Here is a 17,657-nt window from a genome sequence, read left to right on the forward strand (position 1 = left end):
CTGGGGGTTAGGGCTTCAACATATGCCTGGGAGGAGCACGAACATTCAGGCCACAACACATACTGTACTTTTTTTTAAATGTTTATTTTGAGAGAGAGGGAGAGATAGAGCGTAGGTGCGCAAGTGTGAAAGCAGGGGAGGATCAGAGAGAGAGGGAGAAAGAGAGAATCCCAAGCAGGCTCCGTGCTGTCAGTGAAGAGCCCCACACGGGGCTGGATCCCACGAATTGGGAGATTATGACCTGAGCCGAAATCAAGAAACGGATGCTTAACTGGCTGAGCCACCCGGCGCCCCATGTGCCTTTGACTCCTGCTTTGGAGTCACCTCGGATACTCTTTGTCCCCACAATCATTTGGTTCCTAGGGAAAAGAGTGCAGCAGTATTGTCTCTGGGGTTTGCTTCCGAGCTGCGGGCACCCATTCTACACATGTGGTGCAGGGTAGGCAGGGACAGATATCCCACAACTCTTTTCTGCCAAAAATGGTCTCAAGGCACAGTGATGGTAAGATGTCTTCTGATTCTAAAATCCTGAGATGGAAGAGAGGCCTGGGAATATGCCCATCCTGGGATTAATGGGATAAGGTATGTGTCAAAGACCAAAGACCATGCCCTGAGGACTGTGACAGTTAAAAGTGGAACAGAGGACAGATAGTCAGCAAAAGAGCCTGAAGGACCAGTGTGATCAAAGCACAGCCGGAGGGTGTGCATCTCAGAGACCCTGAGAAGAGCTTGAAAAAGGAGGCAAAGGTGAGTAGTGTCATGAGGTTGACAGGCCAATGAGGATGGAGACCAGATCTCTAAATGTGTTGAAATGAAGGTCCTGGTGTCTTTGTTAGGACCTGTTTCAATGAACTAGAGGGAACAGAATCACCATTAAACTGGGCAGAAAGGGACTTGGAAGTAAGTCAACAGAGATAGGGTGTATAAACAGAAACTTAGCTTTGAAAGGGTAGAAAGAAATGGGGTGATAATCCAAGGCAGACATGGGCTGAAGGAAGGGCTCTGCTTTTTTTTTTTTTTTTTTTTTTAATGTTCATTTATTTATTTTGAGAGAGAGAGGGAGAGAGCATGAGCAGGGAAGGGGAAGAGAGAGAGGGGGAGAGAGAACCTCAAGCAGGCTCAACACTGTCAATGCAGAGCCTGACGCAGGGCTCGAACTCACCAACCATGAGATCATGACCTGAGCGGAAATCAAGAGGAGGACACTTAACTCACTCTGCCACCCAGGCGCCAGAAGAGCTCTGATTTTTTAAGAGGATATTAAGCCATGTTTGTACATGAATTTGCATGAGTCAACAGTGAAGGAGAAATGAATGGTACAAAAGATTCACAGACAGCTGCAGGAAAGAAGTTCTTCAGAGCCCGGGTGGAGGGACAGAAGCAGGAAGGATGGGAGAAGTGGCTATCACTTCAGTCGGTGGCTGGGTTTGGTGACAGGAAAGGGGGGTAACTTTTGCCAAGAGTCCAATATTCAGGACAAAGAACTGCCCAGTTCTGGACGTTAATTTTCCTCTCCCTAAATGGGCACTTGATTGGGGGGGGGGGGCGGGGGGGGGGAGGGGAAGACAAGTGACCGTGCACCACTCTTGCCTTTGGCTAGCCACCAACATCCCCCGCCCCGAGCCCGTGAGTGAAGGCAAAGGGTTAACCACAAGGTTAAAGGTCGGCGAGGTAGCAGAACGTATATGCTCCATCTAGCCCATCTCTGGGCCTGCCAGTTTTCACCAACCTGCATTTCATCATTTCATCCATCCTCTCATTTCTGCACCAGGCCAGATCCTCTCTCGCTGGTCCCGCCCTCCCAGGGGAAGACACCGGGCTCGAGCTGGAGCCCCTGGAGCGCGCGCCCGCCTCCATCGCGCCTGCGCACAGGGCTCCCTCGGCTCCCTGGGCCGGGTGGACCGTCACCCAGCGTGTTCCCCGCGCCTCGCTCTCGGGCGCGCGCGCCTGCACGGCGCCTGCGCAGAGGAACGAGGAAACCGGTTCCCTGGTGCGGTCCCGGCGCCTGCGCACTGAGGGCTCCGGGCCTCCCGGCCTGAGGGAGAGGAGCAGGGAAGATGGCGGCTGTGGTGGAAAATGTAGTGAAGCTGTGAGTTGTCGTTTCTTTCTTTCCTAGGCCGGGGGCGAGGGGGGGTCTTGTAAGGGACCTGGGAGTAGGGGGCGGTGCGGGAGGGGACGAGGCGGAGGGAAAGACGTGCCCGAGAAGGCGTCGTTGCGACTCCTGGTAGGGAGGGCAACAGGAGACTCCCGAGAAGACGTTGCGCTTCTTTGGAAACTTGTGGAGGCCCCGAGGGGGGCCCACGGGAGCCCCTTACAGGCAGCCTCCCTGCGGGGCTGTGCGGTCTGAGCTTTCCTTAAGGCTCACGGTGTCCTGAGCATGGCGCCCTTGTGGCGTACGAGAGACCAGTCTGGGTGCGCTCTAGAGACCAGACGCCTCGGTCCGGAGGGGCCGGGTCGAGGGTGGACCCGGGACCGACCCGTGTCCCCGCGAAGCCCGGCCGCCGACCCCTCCCCATCGGCTGCCCGCAGCCGGTCCTGGAGCAACAGGCTCAGCAGTCTTGGCGCAGTTAAGCCCCGCGGAGCTGTTTTAACAGCCCCGTGACGTTCGGGGTCGGGGGGGGGGGGGGTCTTGAGGATGTGCTACCCCAGACCAAAAACATTCTTGGGAAGAATTTGTGGAGGAGCCGATGCAGAAGAGCGAGAACTTCAGGGGAGAGGGCCTTTGCGCCGGCCAGTCCAGCCACCAAAAAACGGGAACTGGACGGAAGCAGTCCAGGACGCCTCTGCAGCCCAGAGGGGCACCTAGGTGGGCAGGCTGCGCGCTGTGCAGTCCCCTTGTGCCAGGCAGGTGTCGAGCAAAGTTAGTTAATGGTTGTTGGGCAATGGAGAGGGGTCTGTTGGCTGTGAGTTCAAGATGCTTTGGGACTTGATTTCACCCAGCCTCCTCCCTGAAGATGGAAATGGGTTCATGCCGGGTGGGCAAATAGAGCAAGCTCTTTTTAATGGGTAAATTGGGCTTGGTGCAGCAGTAGGAAAATTGGAAGGTGTCTAGTTGTCTAGATGTCCAGGCAGGGCTTTTGGATTTTGCCTGGATGACAAGGTAAAGGTTTGGCAACTCTTCTGAGGGACTCTCAGCTTCTCATCTGCCTTTGTGGTGGGCTGAGCCCCCACTCTTCCCAAGAGCCTTTTTAAAGAGTATGTTGCTTCCCCCTTTTCTGCCTGTAGCCTTTTTCTTTGAGAATGCATTCCCACTTCCATTAAGCTAAGTGCCTTCTCTTGTGGGGTTTTTTTTTTTTTTTTTTTTTTTTTACTTGCTTTCAGCTCCATCCTGCCTCCTCTTTCAGCTACCCCTCCTCCTAACACTATTATCTTTCTCTCTGATCTGCCCACTCCAGTTTCCCCCAGCTCTTTCTTCAGGCTGACATTTCCCTCAATTTAGAAATGTCGCTGTTGATCTACCATTTGTATAGTTATCCTTCCTGACTCAGATGTTCTTTCTTTGTTTCCCTGCCTTTCTCTTTGTTGATTCCCACCCCCCCCCCCCCCACCACAAATCCCATTGTAAGGGGAGGTTTTACAAAGGTTTCATACTTCCCAGAAAAGAATCAGAGCCCCTACCTTAGAAATCTTACTGTACTGGGGGAATGTCAGACTTCCCTAGGTTTGGAGAGTTAATAGGTAATAAGACTTTGTGTTGGGAGACTTTCTTCAGGGAAATAGAGTTGCCAACCCTTTCATGTGATGCTAAAAGGGAGGACTTGCCTGTTGACACAGAGCATGACTTACTCGTCTTCAAGGAACTACAGAGATTGTGAGGGTCACCAGCCACTGGTTCCTGAGTACTAGTAACTTTCTCCTCTGTTGTAGCTGCAGAGGGCTGTGAGCCACAATTAATACATTTTCCTACAGAACTTGCCCTTTAAGAGGGGGCTTGTATTCTTCCTATAGCATCGTCACCATGGAGAGAGATATCTTTCCGGAGCTTCTCTTGATCATGGTGTGCCTGCTCTTTGAACAGCTGAGATGATACATCCAGGTCAGGACTACTAGCTCATCTTTTCTGACTTGCATCTTGTTCTGGAAGAAGAATATTCCTATTTATAAATTCTCTCTTACTCTCTCTTAATCTCTCCTCATCAGATCCTCTCTTCTCCCAGCTTAGGTGTTTCATGGCCAGTTCTCTACTCAGGAGACCGTTTGTACCGCCTTCTGAAATCCCACTTAACTCACAAGGGCTTTGATAGAACATCTCTCACTCTTTCACCCCAAACCAATTCTAGCCTCCTTGCTCTGACTTTGCAGCCCAAAGTCCATCTCATCCTTCCTTCCGTTTGACTTCCAGTGTCAGTGTCAATTCCCATCAGCAGAAACAAAGGAGCTGCAGCATTCAGCCGTGTTTATCCAATTTTCCTCTGTGTGGTAAGGACATGGCTGCCTCCTAAAGGCCAGCTACTGTGAGCCTGTTCCTTTCTCTTTACTCTCCAACACAAGATTCATGCTTCCCTCAAATTACAGTCATTACAGCTCATTGAAATAAGCCAGGCTGTCTTGTGTTGTCACCGTCTTGTGTATGGTGTGTGTCTTTTTCAGTTGCTTGGGAACATACTAAGTAGGCTGTGCCTAAGTAGTCTCTTACGGCTGCTGTGAGAGCCCCCCCCCCTCTGATTCCAGAGCATGGTTTGTTGGTGTAGCTTGAGTTGTGGACATAAGCCACCAAGACATACTCTGTCCAGCTTCTCATGCTAGGGGTCTCCTTCACAGACTATGTTTGAGCTTATCTAGTCCAACCTCCCCAGTCTGTAGCAGAGGGACTGGAGCTCCACGTGGGTTGATTAAATGTCGACATTTGTCTGGTGACTTGTAGCCACGCAAGGCCTTACTCCCAGGTCAAGTCAGGATGTCCCAGACGCCTTTGAGGGTATTGGGGATACTATGGCAAAGAAACCACCCCTGCCTTCAGTTTATTTTTAAGATTGATTGAATATGTAGATACGAATCATTATAGTTAGTTTAAGTTCTGTTAATAAAGTGCTTGTTAAACTGTGAAGGGTGAGAACAAGATTGTTTCTCTATACATGCTTCTTAGAACCAAGTAGCTCCTGGCACTGTGTAATTTTCCTGCTTTTTAAAGCACTTAAAGGTTTACCTCTTTTTTTTTTTTTTTTTTTAACATTTATTTTGAGAGAGAGAGCACACACGTGCACACACGAGCAGGGGAGGAGCAGAGAGAGAGAGAGAAAATCCCAAGCAGGGTCCACACTGTCAGCGCAGAGCCCAGTGTGGTGCTCAAACCCACGAACCTCAAGATCATGATCTGAGGTGGAACCAGTAGTCCAAGGCTTAACCGACTGAGCCACCCAGGCACCCCAAGGTTTACCTTTGATTTTGATTTCAAACTGAGTCTTTGGAGTGAAAGAAGATACAGATTTTAAGCTGAGTCTTTGAGTAAATAATTTGATGGTGGGAATGGGAAAGGACCTAGGATGGGCCTCTGAGCAAACAGGTTTTATATCACTCTAATAGTACACTAAAAAAGTAGGCTTCAAGGTAGTTCAGGTATTTTCAGATGTTTTCCACTGGCTGTAAAATTAGTCTATAGAATTAATTAGTTGTCTAAATACAGGTCCCCCGCCTCACCCCGGCTATCCAAAAGTAGAATGTTCCTATGAAACTCTTTATAAGCTGAAATGGCGTAAAGCAACGAAGCAATTACCACTTCTTGAAAGCGAAAATCCTCTCTGAATCTCTTTTGGTTAGTGAAAACAGGTACTAATGTAGGTCTTTTGTCAAAGTGAAGTGCCATAAAGGAAACTGTCAGTGGGAGAAACCTGTGCATGGTTCAAAATTCACTAGGTATAAAATGGCATAGAAGAGAAATTGCCCCCAGTCTTTCTCTCTGGAGGCCTACGGTTTCTTTTCCACCTCTTGTTACGTAAATGGTAGCATCTCCTAACACTTCTCACCACTGTACCTTGCTTATTTTTTTCTACTCATCTTGGAGATTGTTTGATATCAGCACATGAAGAGTTTCCTTCTTTTTTTCAAATGGCTAAATACAATTTCATTGTATAGATATGCCGTAGTTTGTTAAATATATTTTAGTAAGTCCCCCAGACCTTGTTGAACTCCTTTGCTCGCTCATTCATAAAAAGAAGCTAACCTCTGCTTCTCAGTCATGAGGGTTAAGAGAAGCAGCATCTTGGCTAGCACAAGGCTGGACTCAAGAGAGGCACAGAATGAACATTCGTTTCTTTCTCTCTTTGTGGGTTAGACTTAGGTCTGATTAGACACATGAGAGATCATGTGTTCCTGATGGTAATTTATTTATAAAGTGCCTTTCCTCATAATGGCTTCGTGAAGGGACTTGGTGTCCCATGAGGCAGAAATGGAGGCAAATAGGACCAAGCAACGATCTCCCAGTCCCTTGAACCTTCTAAAGAAGCAGATGGCAAGGGAGGGATAGCTCAGCACCCTGTGCTCCACTCTACCCTGATCTTGGTCTTTCCGCAGCCTCGGGGAGCAATACTACAAAGATGCCATGGAGCAGTGCCACAATTATAACGCCCGCCTCTGTGCTGAGCGCAGTGTACGCCTTCCTTTCCTGGACTCACAGACTGGAGTAGCCCAGAGCAACTGTTATATCTGGATGGAAAAGCGACACCGGGGTCCAGGTGAGGGTTCACGCTCAGAAGCACAGGAAGGAAGGCGCTTCCTCAGCTTCAGTGATGAGCCAGCTGAGAGGGTTTTCCTTCCTGCTTTCCGCCCAAGGATGAATATGGTCTTGTCTTGATTAGAAGCCCAGGGGGGATGAAGCAGACAGGTTCATACCCGCATCTTTGTTTTCTGCAGGGCTGCCCTGCTGAGGCTGTCTTTGGGCTCTTGGGAAGCCATGTGTTAGCCAAAGCCCCTGAGCCTACATCCATTTGTCTTTTGCACAAACTGTCCCTCCTCCTGCCCCTGGACCCTCACTGTCCATATTCCTCCCTTGCTCTAGAACTCAAGGCTGGGATGGGGTGGGGAGGGCTACTCATCTAGAAAGTGTTTGATATTATTGCCTAGGACTGGGTTAGAGCTTGACTTTTCTCTCTTTGTTTCCACAGGATTGGCCTCTGGGCAGCTGTACTCCTACCCTGCCCGGCGCTGGAGGAAAAAGCGGCGAGCCCATCCTCCTGAGGATCCAAGACTTTCTTTCCCATCTATTAAACCAGGTAAAGCACACTCCTCCCTTAGTAGGGGTGTGGCCTGCTGCATGGTTAAGAGGCCTGTTAATTACCTATTATATACCAGGGCCAATGCTAGATCCTGAAGATACTAAAATGAATGAGAAGCCATTCTTTCCTTTAAAGAATTCAGTCTAATAGAAGCGACAGGTAAACAGATAAGTTATGGTGCCATGTAAACTGGAGTGTCTTGGGCAGCCAGAGACCAAATGACACTGACTGGTCTATGGCTGGCCTCACACTCTGTAGACCCAGAGCGGTCTGCTTTCAGCCCTTGTGAGCCTCGCCTCATCCTGACCTTGCCTGCAGACACAGACCAAACCCTGAAGAAAGAGGGGCTGATCTCTCAAGACGGCAGTAGTTTAGAGGCTCTGTTGCGCACCGACCCCCTGGAGAAGCGAGGCGCCCCAGATCCCCGAGTGGATGATGACAGCCTGGGCGAGTTTCCTGTAACCAACAGTCGAGCACGGAAGGTACAAGATTAACACTGTGGCTAAGGGAGCTTTGATGGAAACCAGCCTCCTCTTCATCAGAGGCCACCCAGTAAGCAGAATGGAAGCAGAGGCTGTGGGCCAGGAGGCAGGCCCATGGGTTCTCCTGCTTCATTCCCTAATTAGCACTGGGTACTGACTGGCTTTGCTTTTAGCATCCAGTTTTTCCTGTTTCTTTCCTTCTAAGGACAGACTCTCCTTCGTTCATCTTTTGTCACAGATGTTTTTTGGTGCCCGGGGTTACATGGGTGAAGCAGACCTGGTCCCTGCCAACAGGGAAGATAAAACTATACATAGAAATAATAAGAGCTAAAAATATGGCAGGTACTGTGCTAAGTGCTTTCCCATTACTTTCTCTAGTCTTTACAACTTTATGAAGTAGGTACTGTGGCCTCCATTTCACATGCAGGGAAGTTGAAACAGAGTAGTTGAAAAGGAAACTTCCTATAAGGCCACACAAGTAAGCAACAAAGTTCTAATTTAAATCTAAAAATTGGGGGCGCCTAGCTAGCCTGGTCCGAACAGTGTGCAACTCTTGATCTCGGGTTGTGAATTTGAGCCCCACATTGGGTATAGGGATTACTAAAAACAAATAATACAATACAATACAATACGATACAATAATTAATTAAACTAAAAAAAAAAAAATCTAGCAAGCGGGATGTCAGAGGGAAGGGAACCGTTGTTGGTGTGCCCCTAGGGCAGCAGATCAGAGGCAGGAGAGGACATGGCTACTTGGGGTACCAGGGAAGACTTTCTGAAAACATGGCATTTGATTCGGTCCCTTGTTGATGGTGGGGAAGGCACTCCAGGAGAACAACACGAAAGGGAAGGAAAGCCCACAGCATCGAACAGAGAAGGACTGGGGCGGTAGGGTGTTGAAGGGCCGCAGTAAGGAACGAGGCGGGAGCAGAGGGGCCAGCTGACCGAGGAGGTTGTGGGTGGCCTGGCCAGTCTTGTCGTGGGGGAGCTTTTGAGTGTACTTTGTATCTTCCCATCCTAATCCTCCTGTCCACTCAGCGGATCCTAGAACCAGATGACTTCCTGGATGACCTTGATGACGAGGACTATGAAGAAGACACTCCCAAGCGTCGGGGCAAGGGGAAATCCAAGGTGAGGAGCCAGGGTGCTGCCTGCAGGGGAGCCCGCGGAGTCCCTCTGCGTTATTGTTTGTCATTGCCATTTCTCCTCTCGTGAAGTCAGCAGCCACTTCCTGGAGAGCTTAACTCCTCAGGCCTAGACAGCTTGGTAAGACATCTTTTTGTTCTTTTTGCCAGGGTAAAGGTGTGGGCAGTGCCCGGAAGAAGCTGGATGCTTCCATCCTGGAGGATCGGGACAAGCCCTATGCCTGTGACAGTGAGTGCCTCATGAGTGGGTGGGTGGTCCCTGCCTTGGACCCAGCCCCTGCTCAGGATGCGAGAGAAGGGAGGGTATTGTTCTTGGTCAGAGTGGTAAAACAAGCCTCGACACTGTCCTGCCTGCCGACTGGAGGCCCCGGTCTCTGCTCCACAATGGGTGGGACCTGCATGCTCTGGGAGAGATCTCTGCTGTCCCTGGGGGTGGGGGACTGGGGGTGGGGGCCCACTCAGCAGGCAGAATTGGCCTCTCAATAGACCGCGTCCAGGTCTGCTGGCCCTAGTCAAGCCAGGGCCCCCAGAGTCCAGCACTGAGTTTTTCAATGTCTGCTCTCCCCCTTTTCTCTGACTCGCCCCACTTCTGTTCCTCCACCCTGGGAGCGCCATCGCCGCTGGTCTCTCTCTCGTTCGCTCCGCTCTCCTGCTGCTGCCGCTCCTGTCTCAAGTGTATCAAGGCCTTCTTCTCATGACTTTTCTTTCTGTCTTTCAGATAGTTTCAAACAAAAGCATACCTCGAAAGCGCCCCAGAGAGGTAGCTCTCTCAACTTTTCAGACTTTTGGTTTTCCTATCCCTTTTCCCTCCTCCCTTGTTTCTCCCACCTTTCTCATCTCCTGTGATGCTAGTGTAAAAATTTCTGGAATGGCATGGGGTAGGAGCAGGGGGCTTTCTGTTATGCTCCGCTCCTCACAGTCCGGGAAGCTGCCTCTACCGCTGCTTGTCTCCCACAGACTGGCTCCAGGGCTGCTCGGCCCCGCTGCATGGGGTGGCTTCAAAGCATTCTAAGGAACCCGCTACGAACAGATCCCTCTGCTTCCCCTTCCCCAGAACAGACACTCGGTGGTCAGCTAACGTTTCTCACCGTCTCACCACCTCCTCCCGTCCTGTCCCCACTCCTTCCTGCCGGCCCCCTTGCTCTTTTTGGTGTCACTGCTTAAGAGTACGAGATGCCTTGTGGGGATCTGCTTTCTTTGCTGGTTGGCAGGGGGTGGGCAGGGCACTGATGTGAGAGTGTCTTTGAATTGCCTTGGGGGCCAGATACCCCAGTGGACTCAGTTGGTAGGCGATCCCCAAGTGATCCACTCCCCACTCCTTTATCCTCATTGGGCAGAGACAAGCTCTGTGGGATTCACGGGTAGCTTGAGCTTCCCACGTGGACTGAGAGGTAAAAAAAAGTTTGGCGTCTCTTCCTTACCTTTATTCCCTCTTGCCATATTGCAAGAGTATAGAAATTCCCTTCCCTTCCTGACCCGGAGCTCCCCAGACTGTTGCCAGGGCAAGTGGTAATGGGGCCAGGGTTCAGCCTCCCAGACAGCCAGTGTGGAAGAGCAGAGGTGGCCACGGGCTGGGGGTTAACGGGGAAGGGCTACGGAAGCTGGAGAGCCCCGGGGCCTGACGCTCCTAGCCGAGGGGAGGCGGCCATCACCGAAGGCCTGTTTCACACGGAGTCGACGGGGGGCAGGGTGGTTGCCTGTGCCTCAGGTGGAGCCCCACGACTTGGAGGGGCGGGGATGTGGCACTCTCGGATCCTAACACCTTTCTCTGCAATCTTCTCCCCCACTCAGTCTGTGGAAAACGTTACAAGAACCGACCAGGCCTCAGTTACCACTACGCCCACTCCCACTTGGCTGAGGAGGAGGGTGAGGACAAGGAAGACTCACAGCCACCCACCCCGGTTTCCCAGAGGTCGGAGGAGCAGAAATGTAAGCTGAGCGTTGGAGGTGGGGCGAGCAGGAGTCGGCCTATGAAGAGCCCTCCTTGCAGGGATACGGGGTGCTCAGAGGCCCCGGTGGGTGTCGTCAGAGTTCTTTCTCTGTAGCCAAGAAGGGTCCCGACGGGTTGGCCCTGCCCAACAACTACTGCGACTTCTGCCTGGGGGATTCCAAGATCAACAAGAAGACAGGGCAGCCCGAGGAGCTGGTGTCCTGCTCCGACTGTGGCCGCTCAGGTACCTCCAGCCCAGGGCCGCGGGCAGCGCCCCCGGGGAGTCCCGGGCCACCCGCCCACCGCGCCACCGCACCCCCCACAGCTGCCTGTGTCAACTGCTCCCCCACCCTCCACAGGGCACCCGTCTTGCCTGCAGTTCACCCCGGTGATGATGGCGGCCGTGAAGACCTACCGCTGGCAGTGCATCGAGTGCAAGTGCTGCAACATCTGCGGCACCTCCGAGAACGATGTGCGTGTCCCCACCCCGCACGCCTGGCTCCGGCCGTCCGCAGCCCTTGTGCGGGAGCTCCCTGTGAGAGGGAAGCAAGACCCTCCCCAGCACCCCAGTGAGAACTTCGGGTCCCTTGCTTGGCAGGTGCTCCTTGAGCGCCAGCTTTGTGTCAGCTGCCGTTCTAGGCACTGAGGACACAAGACCCACGAGGCCACTCCCTTCATGGGATTTGTCCCCTCCCGGGAACAAGCGGTGCGCGAGGAGATGCGTGACACTTCGGCAACAGGCCGTGAAGAGAGTGGAAGCGGTGGTGTGGCAGAGTCCCTGGGTAATGCGTGTAGGTGGTCAGAGCCGGCCTTGCCGAGGAGGTGACGTTGGTGTTGAGATTTGGCTGATGCAGAGGAGCCGGTCCAAGAAGGTTTGCGGGTACAGCGTGGCCAGGGGAGGGGCACCACGTGCAGAGGACTTAAGGCAGACGAGCCAAGTGTACTGAGGCAGCGTGGCCAGCTGGGGCCTTCCTGCAGTGGGAGCACAGTGGGTGGGGAGCGCGGAAGGCGCTCCACCGGAGTGATGTGCCCTGTCTTTAACATTTTTAGGAGATAGCTTTCTTTAGTCTGTGAAGAATAGGACATAGGGGACGAGAGTGGAGGCCAGGAGCTGAGTTAGGAAGGTGGGAGGATTCAGGTGGAATGACAGTGACTCACTCAGTCTGAGTGGAGGATAGCCATTTTCTTTCCTTTCCTTCCCTTTCCTCCTCCTTGTTTGTTTATTTTGAGAGAGACTGAGACGGCGCGAGTGTGGGAGGGACAGAGAGAGAAAATCCCAAGCAGGCTCCGCACTGTCAGCACGGAACCTGACTCGGGGCTCAAACTCACGAAACCACGAGGTCATGACCTGAGCCCAAACCGAGTCTGATGCCTAATTGACTGAGCCCTGCAGGTGCCCCAGGACAGCCATTTTCTCTCCAGAAATTCCCGAGTCTGTTCTTACCTGCCACCTCCCCCACCCCTCTTGGAAGTAGCAGCGGTGTCTACAGAAGCTCCCATCCCTGCCCGCCCCAGTGGCCTGACAGGCCCACTAGTCACTCACCTGCCCCTTCCTCCTTCCATCTTGCCTTCTCTAGGACCAGCTGCTCTTCTGCGACGACTGTGATCGTGGCTACCATATGTACTGTCTCACCCCATCCATGTCGGAGCCTCCTGAAGGTAGGTTGCTTGGAACAGTTCTCGTTAGTAACTTGGAAGACCACTCGTGCAATAAGTGAGTTCTCTTCTCGGTGATCTGTTCTTCTCAGTCAGGGAATAGATACTTTGCCTTCACTCAGAATGCTTTCCTAGCATTTCAACTTCAAGGGTTTAATGTGTGCACATTATCACTGGATACATTTAGACACGCAGAAAGTCCCCAGCCCAAGAGAAAACAAATGCTGAGCAGAAAACAGTTACCAGAAGGAGTGGTTTGTTTTCCTCCAGCTGGTCCAGGAAACTCCGTTTGTAGGTTGTCTGATGTGAGGCTTTGGTGTCAGCTCTTTGAACTTGACAGGTTTGAGTGTCCACGGCATCTCTCTTCCCTTGCCCAGTCTAGAAAACTGTTAAACCTGGAGCCTGAATGGGTCACTCTGCCCCTCCAGTAGTTTGCTTAATGATGCTCTGAGTCTGTGGAAGCTCTTCAGCCGAACCCGTGGTGGCACCAAAAAGTGGCAGCGTCTCTGAACTCCCCCTCCAGCCAGATCTGTGTGCCCAGACTCCTCCTTTATAGAAATTCGGGAGCTGGCTCGGGAGGATGTGAGTGTCTGGTTTTCACTGTGCACAGAGGATGTGGGCCAGCGTTACAGACAAGAGCGAGTGACCCACTGTGTGGTTAAGCTGACTTGTAACAGAGGTCAGACTGCTGTCACCCCCCTAGGGAAGGAGACACTAGCGAAGTGTGAGAGTCCTTTGGCAGCTGCAGGGGAGCACACAGCTGGTGTCCTCGGTCATGCCCACTTTATGTATCTACTTTGGGGAAAAGTCATGTGTTTTGTGGTTTTTTTTTTTTAACCGTAAAATATTAATTTACGGACGAAATTCGACGTGAATGGTACAAGGGCCTTCCTAGTGAAGTACTGTCAGATGCTGAGGTAGTGAAGAGCTGCAGGCAGCTGAGGGAGAACTCTCTAGAAGCCGTGAGGTGGTCTAGGCTCTAAGTCGGGTGTCAGCAAACTGCAGCCCATAAGCCAGATCCAGCCGCAGCTAGTGTATACAGCTCACAAGCTAAGAATGGTTTTTACATTTTTAAAGGAGATTTTAAAAAAAGAAGAACATGGGACCGAGACTATATGTGGCTCACAAAGCCTAAAATATTTAACGCTCTGGCTGGCTGTTTACAGAGAAGCCTGCCAGCCCCTGTAGTATTGACCTTTCAGTTAGAAAGGACCTTCCATTTTGAGAGTCCTAGATTGCCGAAGAGTTTATAAAAGGTGTGGATTCTCTCCCGTGTACACATCCACATATGTACAATTACATTTATGATTTTGAGGCATTAAGGGCTCATTTTCTTTCTAAAAACCAAAACAAGAATGCAACCGTAATAAATATTAATAAGCAAAGTATGAAGCAGTTATTTTTCTGACAAGGGACATTTTTTGCAGTTTTTCTGTGAAATAGATAATAGCAAGTTGGGTCATCACAGTTTGCCCCTTTTCCTCTCTTCGGTCCTCAGACTCTCCTCAAACGCCAGTGACGGTGGCAAGCCCGTCTCCTCTTTCTGTGGATTTCACAGAAAGCTGGCTTACTGTGGAATCAAACTTGGTTTCTCTAGAGCCTCTGTTCGTGATCTCCGCTCTGACCTTTGGGGCCATGAGAACCAAGTCTGGTTCTTCTGTAATCACAAGTCTAAAGCTGAGATGCTTGAAAAAATTCTGTCCTCCCAGGCCCTCCTAGAGATTCTGATTTAATAGGGCCAAGAGGGCCTAGGAGTCTACATTTGGAAATAGTCCTCCAGGTGATTCTTTCTTTCAGCCCCAAGAATTATTTCTCATGATACTTGAAGCCCTAGAGGTTTCTTTTAGCTCAGGGTAACGGAGTTCGCTGCGGCAGAACATCTCTCATCCTACCTGTAGCTGGTCCTGCTGCTGGCAGCAGAGGTGGGGAGTGGAGGGGCGACACGCCAGGGCCGTGTGGGCCCCGTCCTGACCCTTTCTGTTTCTCTGCAGGAAGTTGGAGCTGCCACTTGTGTCTGGACCTGTTGAAGGAGAAAGCTTCCATCTACCAGAACCAGAACTCCTCTTGATGTGCCCCCATCCCCACTCCCCTCCCCCACCCCCGTGCATCTAGGGCTGTTTCTCTCCTCCTCTCTTGTTTTTCATGCCCACCTCTCCCCTCCTCCTCTTTCACAAGTCCAGAGAACCTCGGGTGGTCGTGCCAATCTGCCTTTGGCAGCAGCAAGCTGGGGTGGCAGCTCTGGCCGCCCCTGGCCCTAGGCCCTCAGGGAGAACGGAGCAGCACACTGCCCCGAGGCATGCCTGCGGCCCGGCTTCTCACTGCTCTCCGTGATGTGCATTCACTCTGCCTGCCTTGGGCCCCGGCCCTGGTGATCACAGGGTTCAAACAGTGTCCTCTGAGAAAGAGTAGGAGAGCAGCTCGCTTTTCTCTCTGCTCTGCCTCCACTCTGGTCCCAGGGTGTTCCCGTCCCCTGGAGGTGAGCAGACCAGGGTCTCTTTGCCAAGAGCGGCTGGGAGTGAGCAGCTGAGCGAGCTGGGGCAGCGCTTGCACGGAGCTTTCCGGGCCTGTTGTGCCGCTTAGCCTCGCTGCCTCCTTCCCCTAGAATGGCTCTCTGCAGCCCTCTCTTCCTGCTACCCAGGATCCTTTGCCTGAGCCAGGATGCTCTTGGTCACCCTCCTTGTTCTGTCCTGTCCCACTCACTCCACCCCACCCCAGGGGGAGTAGCAGCTTCACCTGATTCTTCCTTGTGCTCACCTGGCTCGCTCGCAGGCGGTCTCTAACGACCGAAGCATTCCCCGCCCTTGGAATTTCCTGTCTTCTGCCTCCTCTCCTTATTCCCTTTGGTTTTGTGGGGAGAGGGGAAGAATCAGGGGGCCAGGCCAGCAGCTTGGGGGCCACAGGGAGACGTTGGATAATGTGCCTGTTTTTTAACTCGATGAAAAAGCCTACCTCCGAAATCCCCTTTTTGTTCTTCCTGGACCTGGACATTCAGCTCCTGCCCTTAACTGAATTGGGAGCCTCTGCCTCCTGCTCTGTGTATCCTGGCTCCTGGGTCACAGGGAAGCCACACAGACATCCCTTTCTTCCCTTGCACGCTCGCTAGCGGCTGGTAAGGTCTTCACACCCTGATTCCTCAGTTTTTTGCCTGGTGACACTGACATGAAGTAGTGGGGGGGACAGTCCATGCCAGGACACCCTGGAGTGGCCTTCCCCTTGGCTGTGGGCAGGCCCTAATTCACTGTCGCTTTGGAGTTGAGGTGTCTTTTCTTTCTTTAGTTCCTGTATTCTAAACATTAGTACAAATAAACGTTTTTACACAGAACTCCCTGCTGGATGGTTTATCTCCTGACTCCCTTTCCCGGTTAAGAAGGTCATTTCATCCTAAAACTCCTTCCCTAGGACAGTGGTTTTTGTTTAATCTCAAAGTTTTTGCCGAACCCCTGTATGTGAAGCATATATAAAAAATTGAGTACTCTGTTAGTTCTAACTCTTTAACGTATATTTGTGTTACAACTATTCCTTGTTGTAAAGGACAGAGTTATTCCAGTTAATACAAAACTTGGGTTAGAGTCGGGTTCAGCATCCTGTTTCTGTATTTTGGTTGGTTTGAAGGAAATTCTGAGAGACTTGTATATGCACGTGGTGACAGGTTTCTAAGAGTTGATCTTGGGATTTCAGATACTTTACACGGGTTCAGGAGCTTGAGTCTAAGTATAAAAGAATCACAGAAGAAAATATTACGATGGGACATGTGAAAGCTTTGTGCATGGATAATGCACATGAGCAGAGAGACCCCTCAGCCTTGCTTGCCTGGCATTCGTTCCTGTAGGTACAGTGTGCATGAGCTCGGCCCCCACTGCCACCTTCCTCGGGACTTGTCTACATGCACAAAAATGAGTTTCCTTCTTTGCAGCCAGCTTTTTTTCTTTTTCTTTTTCTTTTTTTTTTTTTTTTTTTTTTAGTTTGAGAGAGAAAGAGCGTGTGCAAGTGGGGGAAGGACAGAGAGAATCCAAAGCAGGCTCTGTACTGTCAGCATGGAGCCTGATGTGGGGCTTGAACTCATGAACTGTGACATGACCCGAGCAGAAGTCTGACACCTAACTGAGCCACCCAGGTGCCCTGAAGTTCTTAAACTTAAGATTTGAATCAATCAGTTATGAACCCACTGAGGTATCCTCAGCATTTTTTGGAACAGTCTGAAAGCCACTGTTACCTACTAGAAGCCAGTGGCCTAGACCATTGCATTCAATAATAGGGTGCTCTAGGCTGGGAATTTTGGTAGCAACAAAGCACATCCCCTGTCCTCAGGCTTTTACACGGAAGTAGGCCAGAAGCAGAGGGAGTAAAGCAATGATCGTTGGTAGCTGAGTAGTCTCTAAGAGAAAAGGAGGTGAAAAGAAGAAGAAATGTAAAAAAAAAAAAAAAAAAAAAAAAAATGCTTTAGCAGGCATAAGAAATTTGGGAAGGGTTTGCAAGGGATGAGATTTAGGATGGGACATAGAGGGATGGAAGAAGAATCAGCCGGTAGAATTGGGCTGGGGAGGGAAGCCTGTGAGAAAGGCAGAGAGATGGGGACTCTCTGTGGCCCCCATTCCATCTGTGGCCCCAGGCTTCCCATCAGAGCTGGCAGTGGGGGAGGGAAACGAGGCTGGAAGGCCGGCTGAGGTTGAGGGTGGGAAGCCCTCTACTGCAGGTCGAAGTGTCTATATCCAGTTGCTAACAATAGGCAGGACTGAAGGTTACCGAGGAAGGGACTGGTATTAGATCTTGAGTCAAGAAACTTGAATCTTGCCAACAGGTACCAAAACCAAGAAAAATTAGTCCTTTTTCGCCCTAAATCAGAACTGGCCCCAGGCAAGTAGTTACCGCTAGCTGGACAGATCTACGTGAGACCAGCGCTGTCCATGGTAACAGCTTTTGTGTGGCTTAAAGCTTTCATCCATTTTTCTCACAACCAATCCGTGAGGGGTGTCAGCCCTATTTGGTAGATGAGAAACGCTGAGACTGCCTAGGTCAAGGTCAGGAGGGCCTTGAGACGCCAAACCTTCTCTCCCGTGCCCACGCTGCCCAAAGGCTCGTCAGGCCCCAGAGGCTGGCGGCGCCTCCGGGACTCCCGCGGGGTCTTGGCTCCGCCTCATAGCCCCTCGCGCTGGAAGCCCCGCCCCCAGGAGGGCCCCGCCACTTCCCCGACGTCCAATGAGACTTAGCTGGGGGAGGGACTGAACGTCATTGA

At 51.5% G+C, this 17,657-nt stretch overlaps 1 protein-coding gene across 3 annotated transcripts; it reads left to right on the forward strand.

Annotated features, from left to right (window-relative positions):
- Nucleotides 1-1,951: 1,951 nt before the first annotated feature.
- Nucleotides 1,952-15,746, forward strand: DPF2 (double PHD fingers 2). 3 transcript variants are annotated; one of them, XM_045485917.1, is made up of 12 exons: nt 1,965-2,089; nt 6,511-6,671; nt 7,101-7,208; nt 7,530-7,693; nt 8,732-8,824; nt 8,989-9,067; nt 9,557-9,598; nt 10,630-10,767; nt 10,884-11,012; nt 11,128-11,240; nt 12,346-12,427; nt 14,416-15,746. In XM_045485917.1, the coding sequence occupies exons 1-12, from the start codon at nt 2,058-2,060 to the stop codon at nt 14,490-14,492; spliced, it is 1,218 nt and encodes a 405-aa protein (XP_045341873.1). In that variant the 5' UTR covers nt 1,965-2,057; the 3' UTR covers nt 14,493-15,746. The 3 variants fall into 3 exon arrangements, with proteins under 3 accessions (XP_045341874.1, XP_045341873.1, XP_045341875.1); XM_045485919.1 differs by lacking the exon at nt 1,965-2,089 and adding an exon at nt 3,949-4,036; XM_045485918.1 differs by lacking the exon at nt 9,557-9,598 and having other exon boundaries at nt 1,952-2,089.
- Nucleotides 15,747-17,657: the final 1,911 nt, after the last annotated feature.

Source organism: Leopardus geoffroyi, chromosome D1 (assembly GCF_018350155.1).
Source record: "Leopardus geoffroyi isolate Oge1 chromosome D1, O.geoffroyi_Oge1_pat1.0, whole genome shotgun sequence".
Lineage (NCBI taxonomy): Eukaryota > Metazoa > Chordata > Mammalia > Carnivora > Felidae > Leopardus > Leopardus geoffroyi.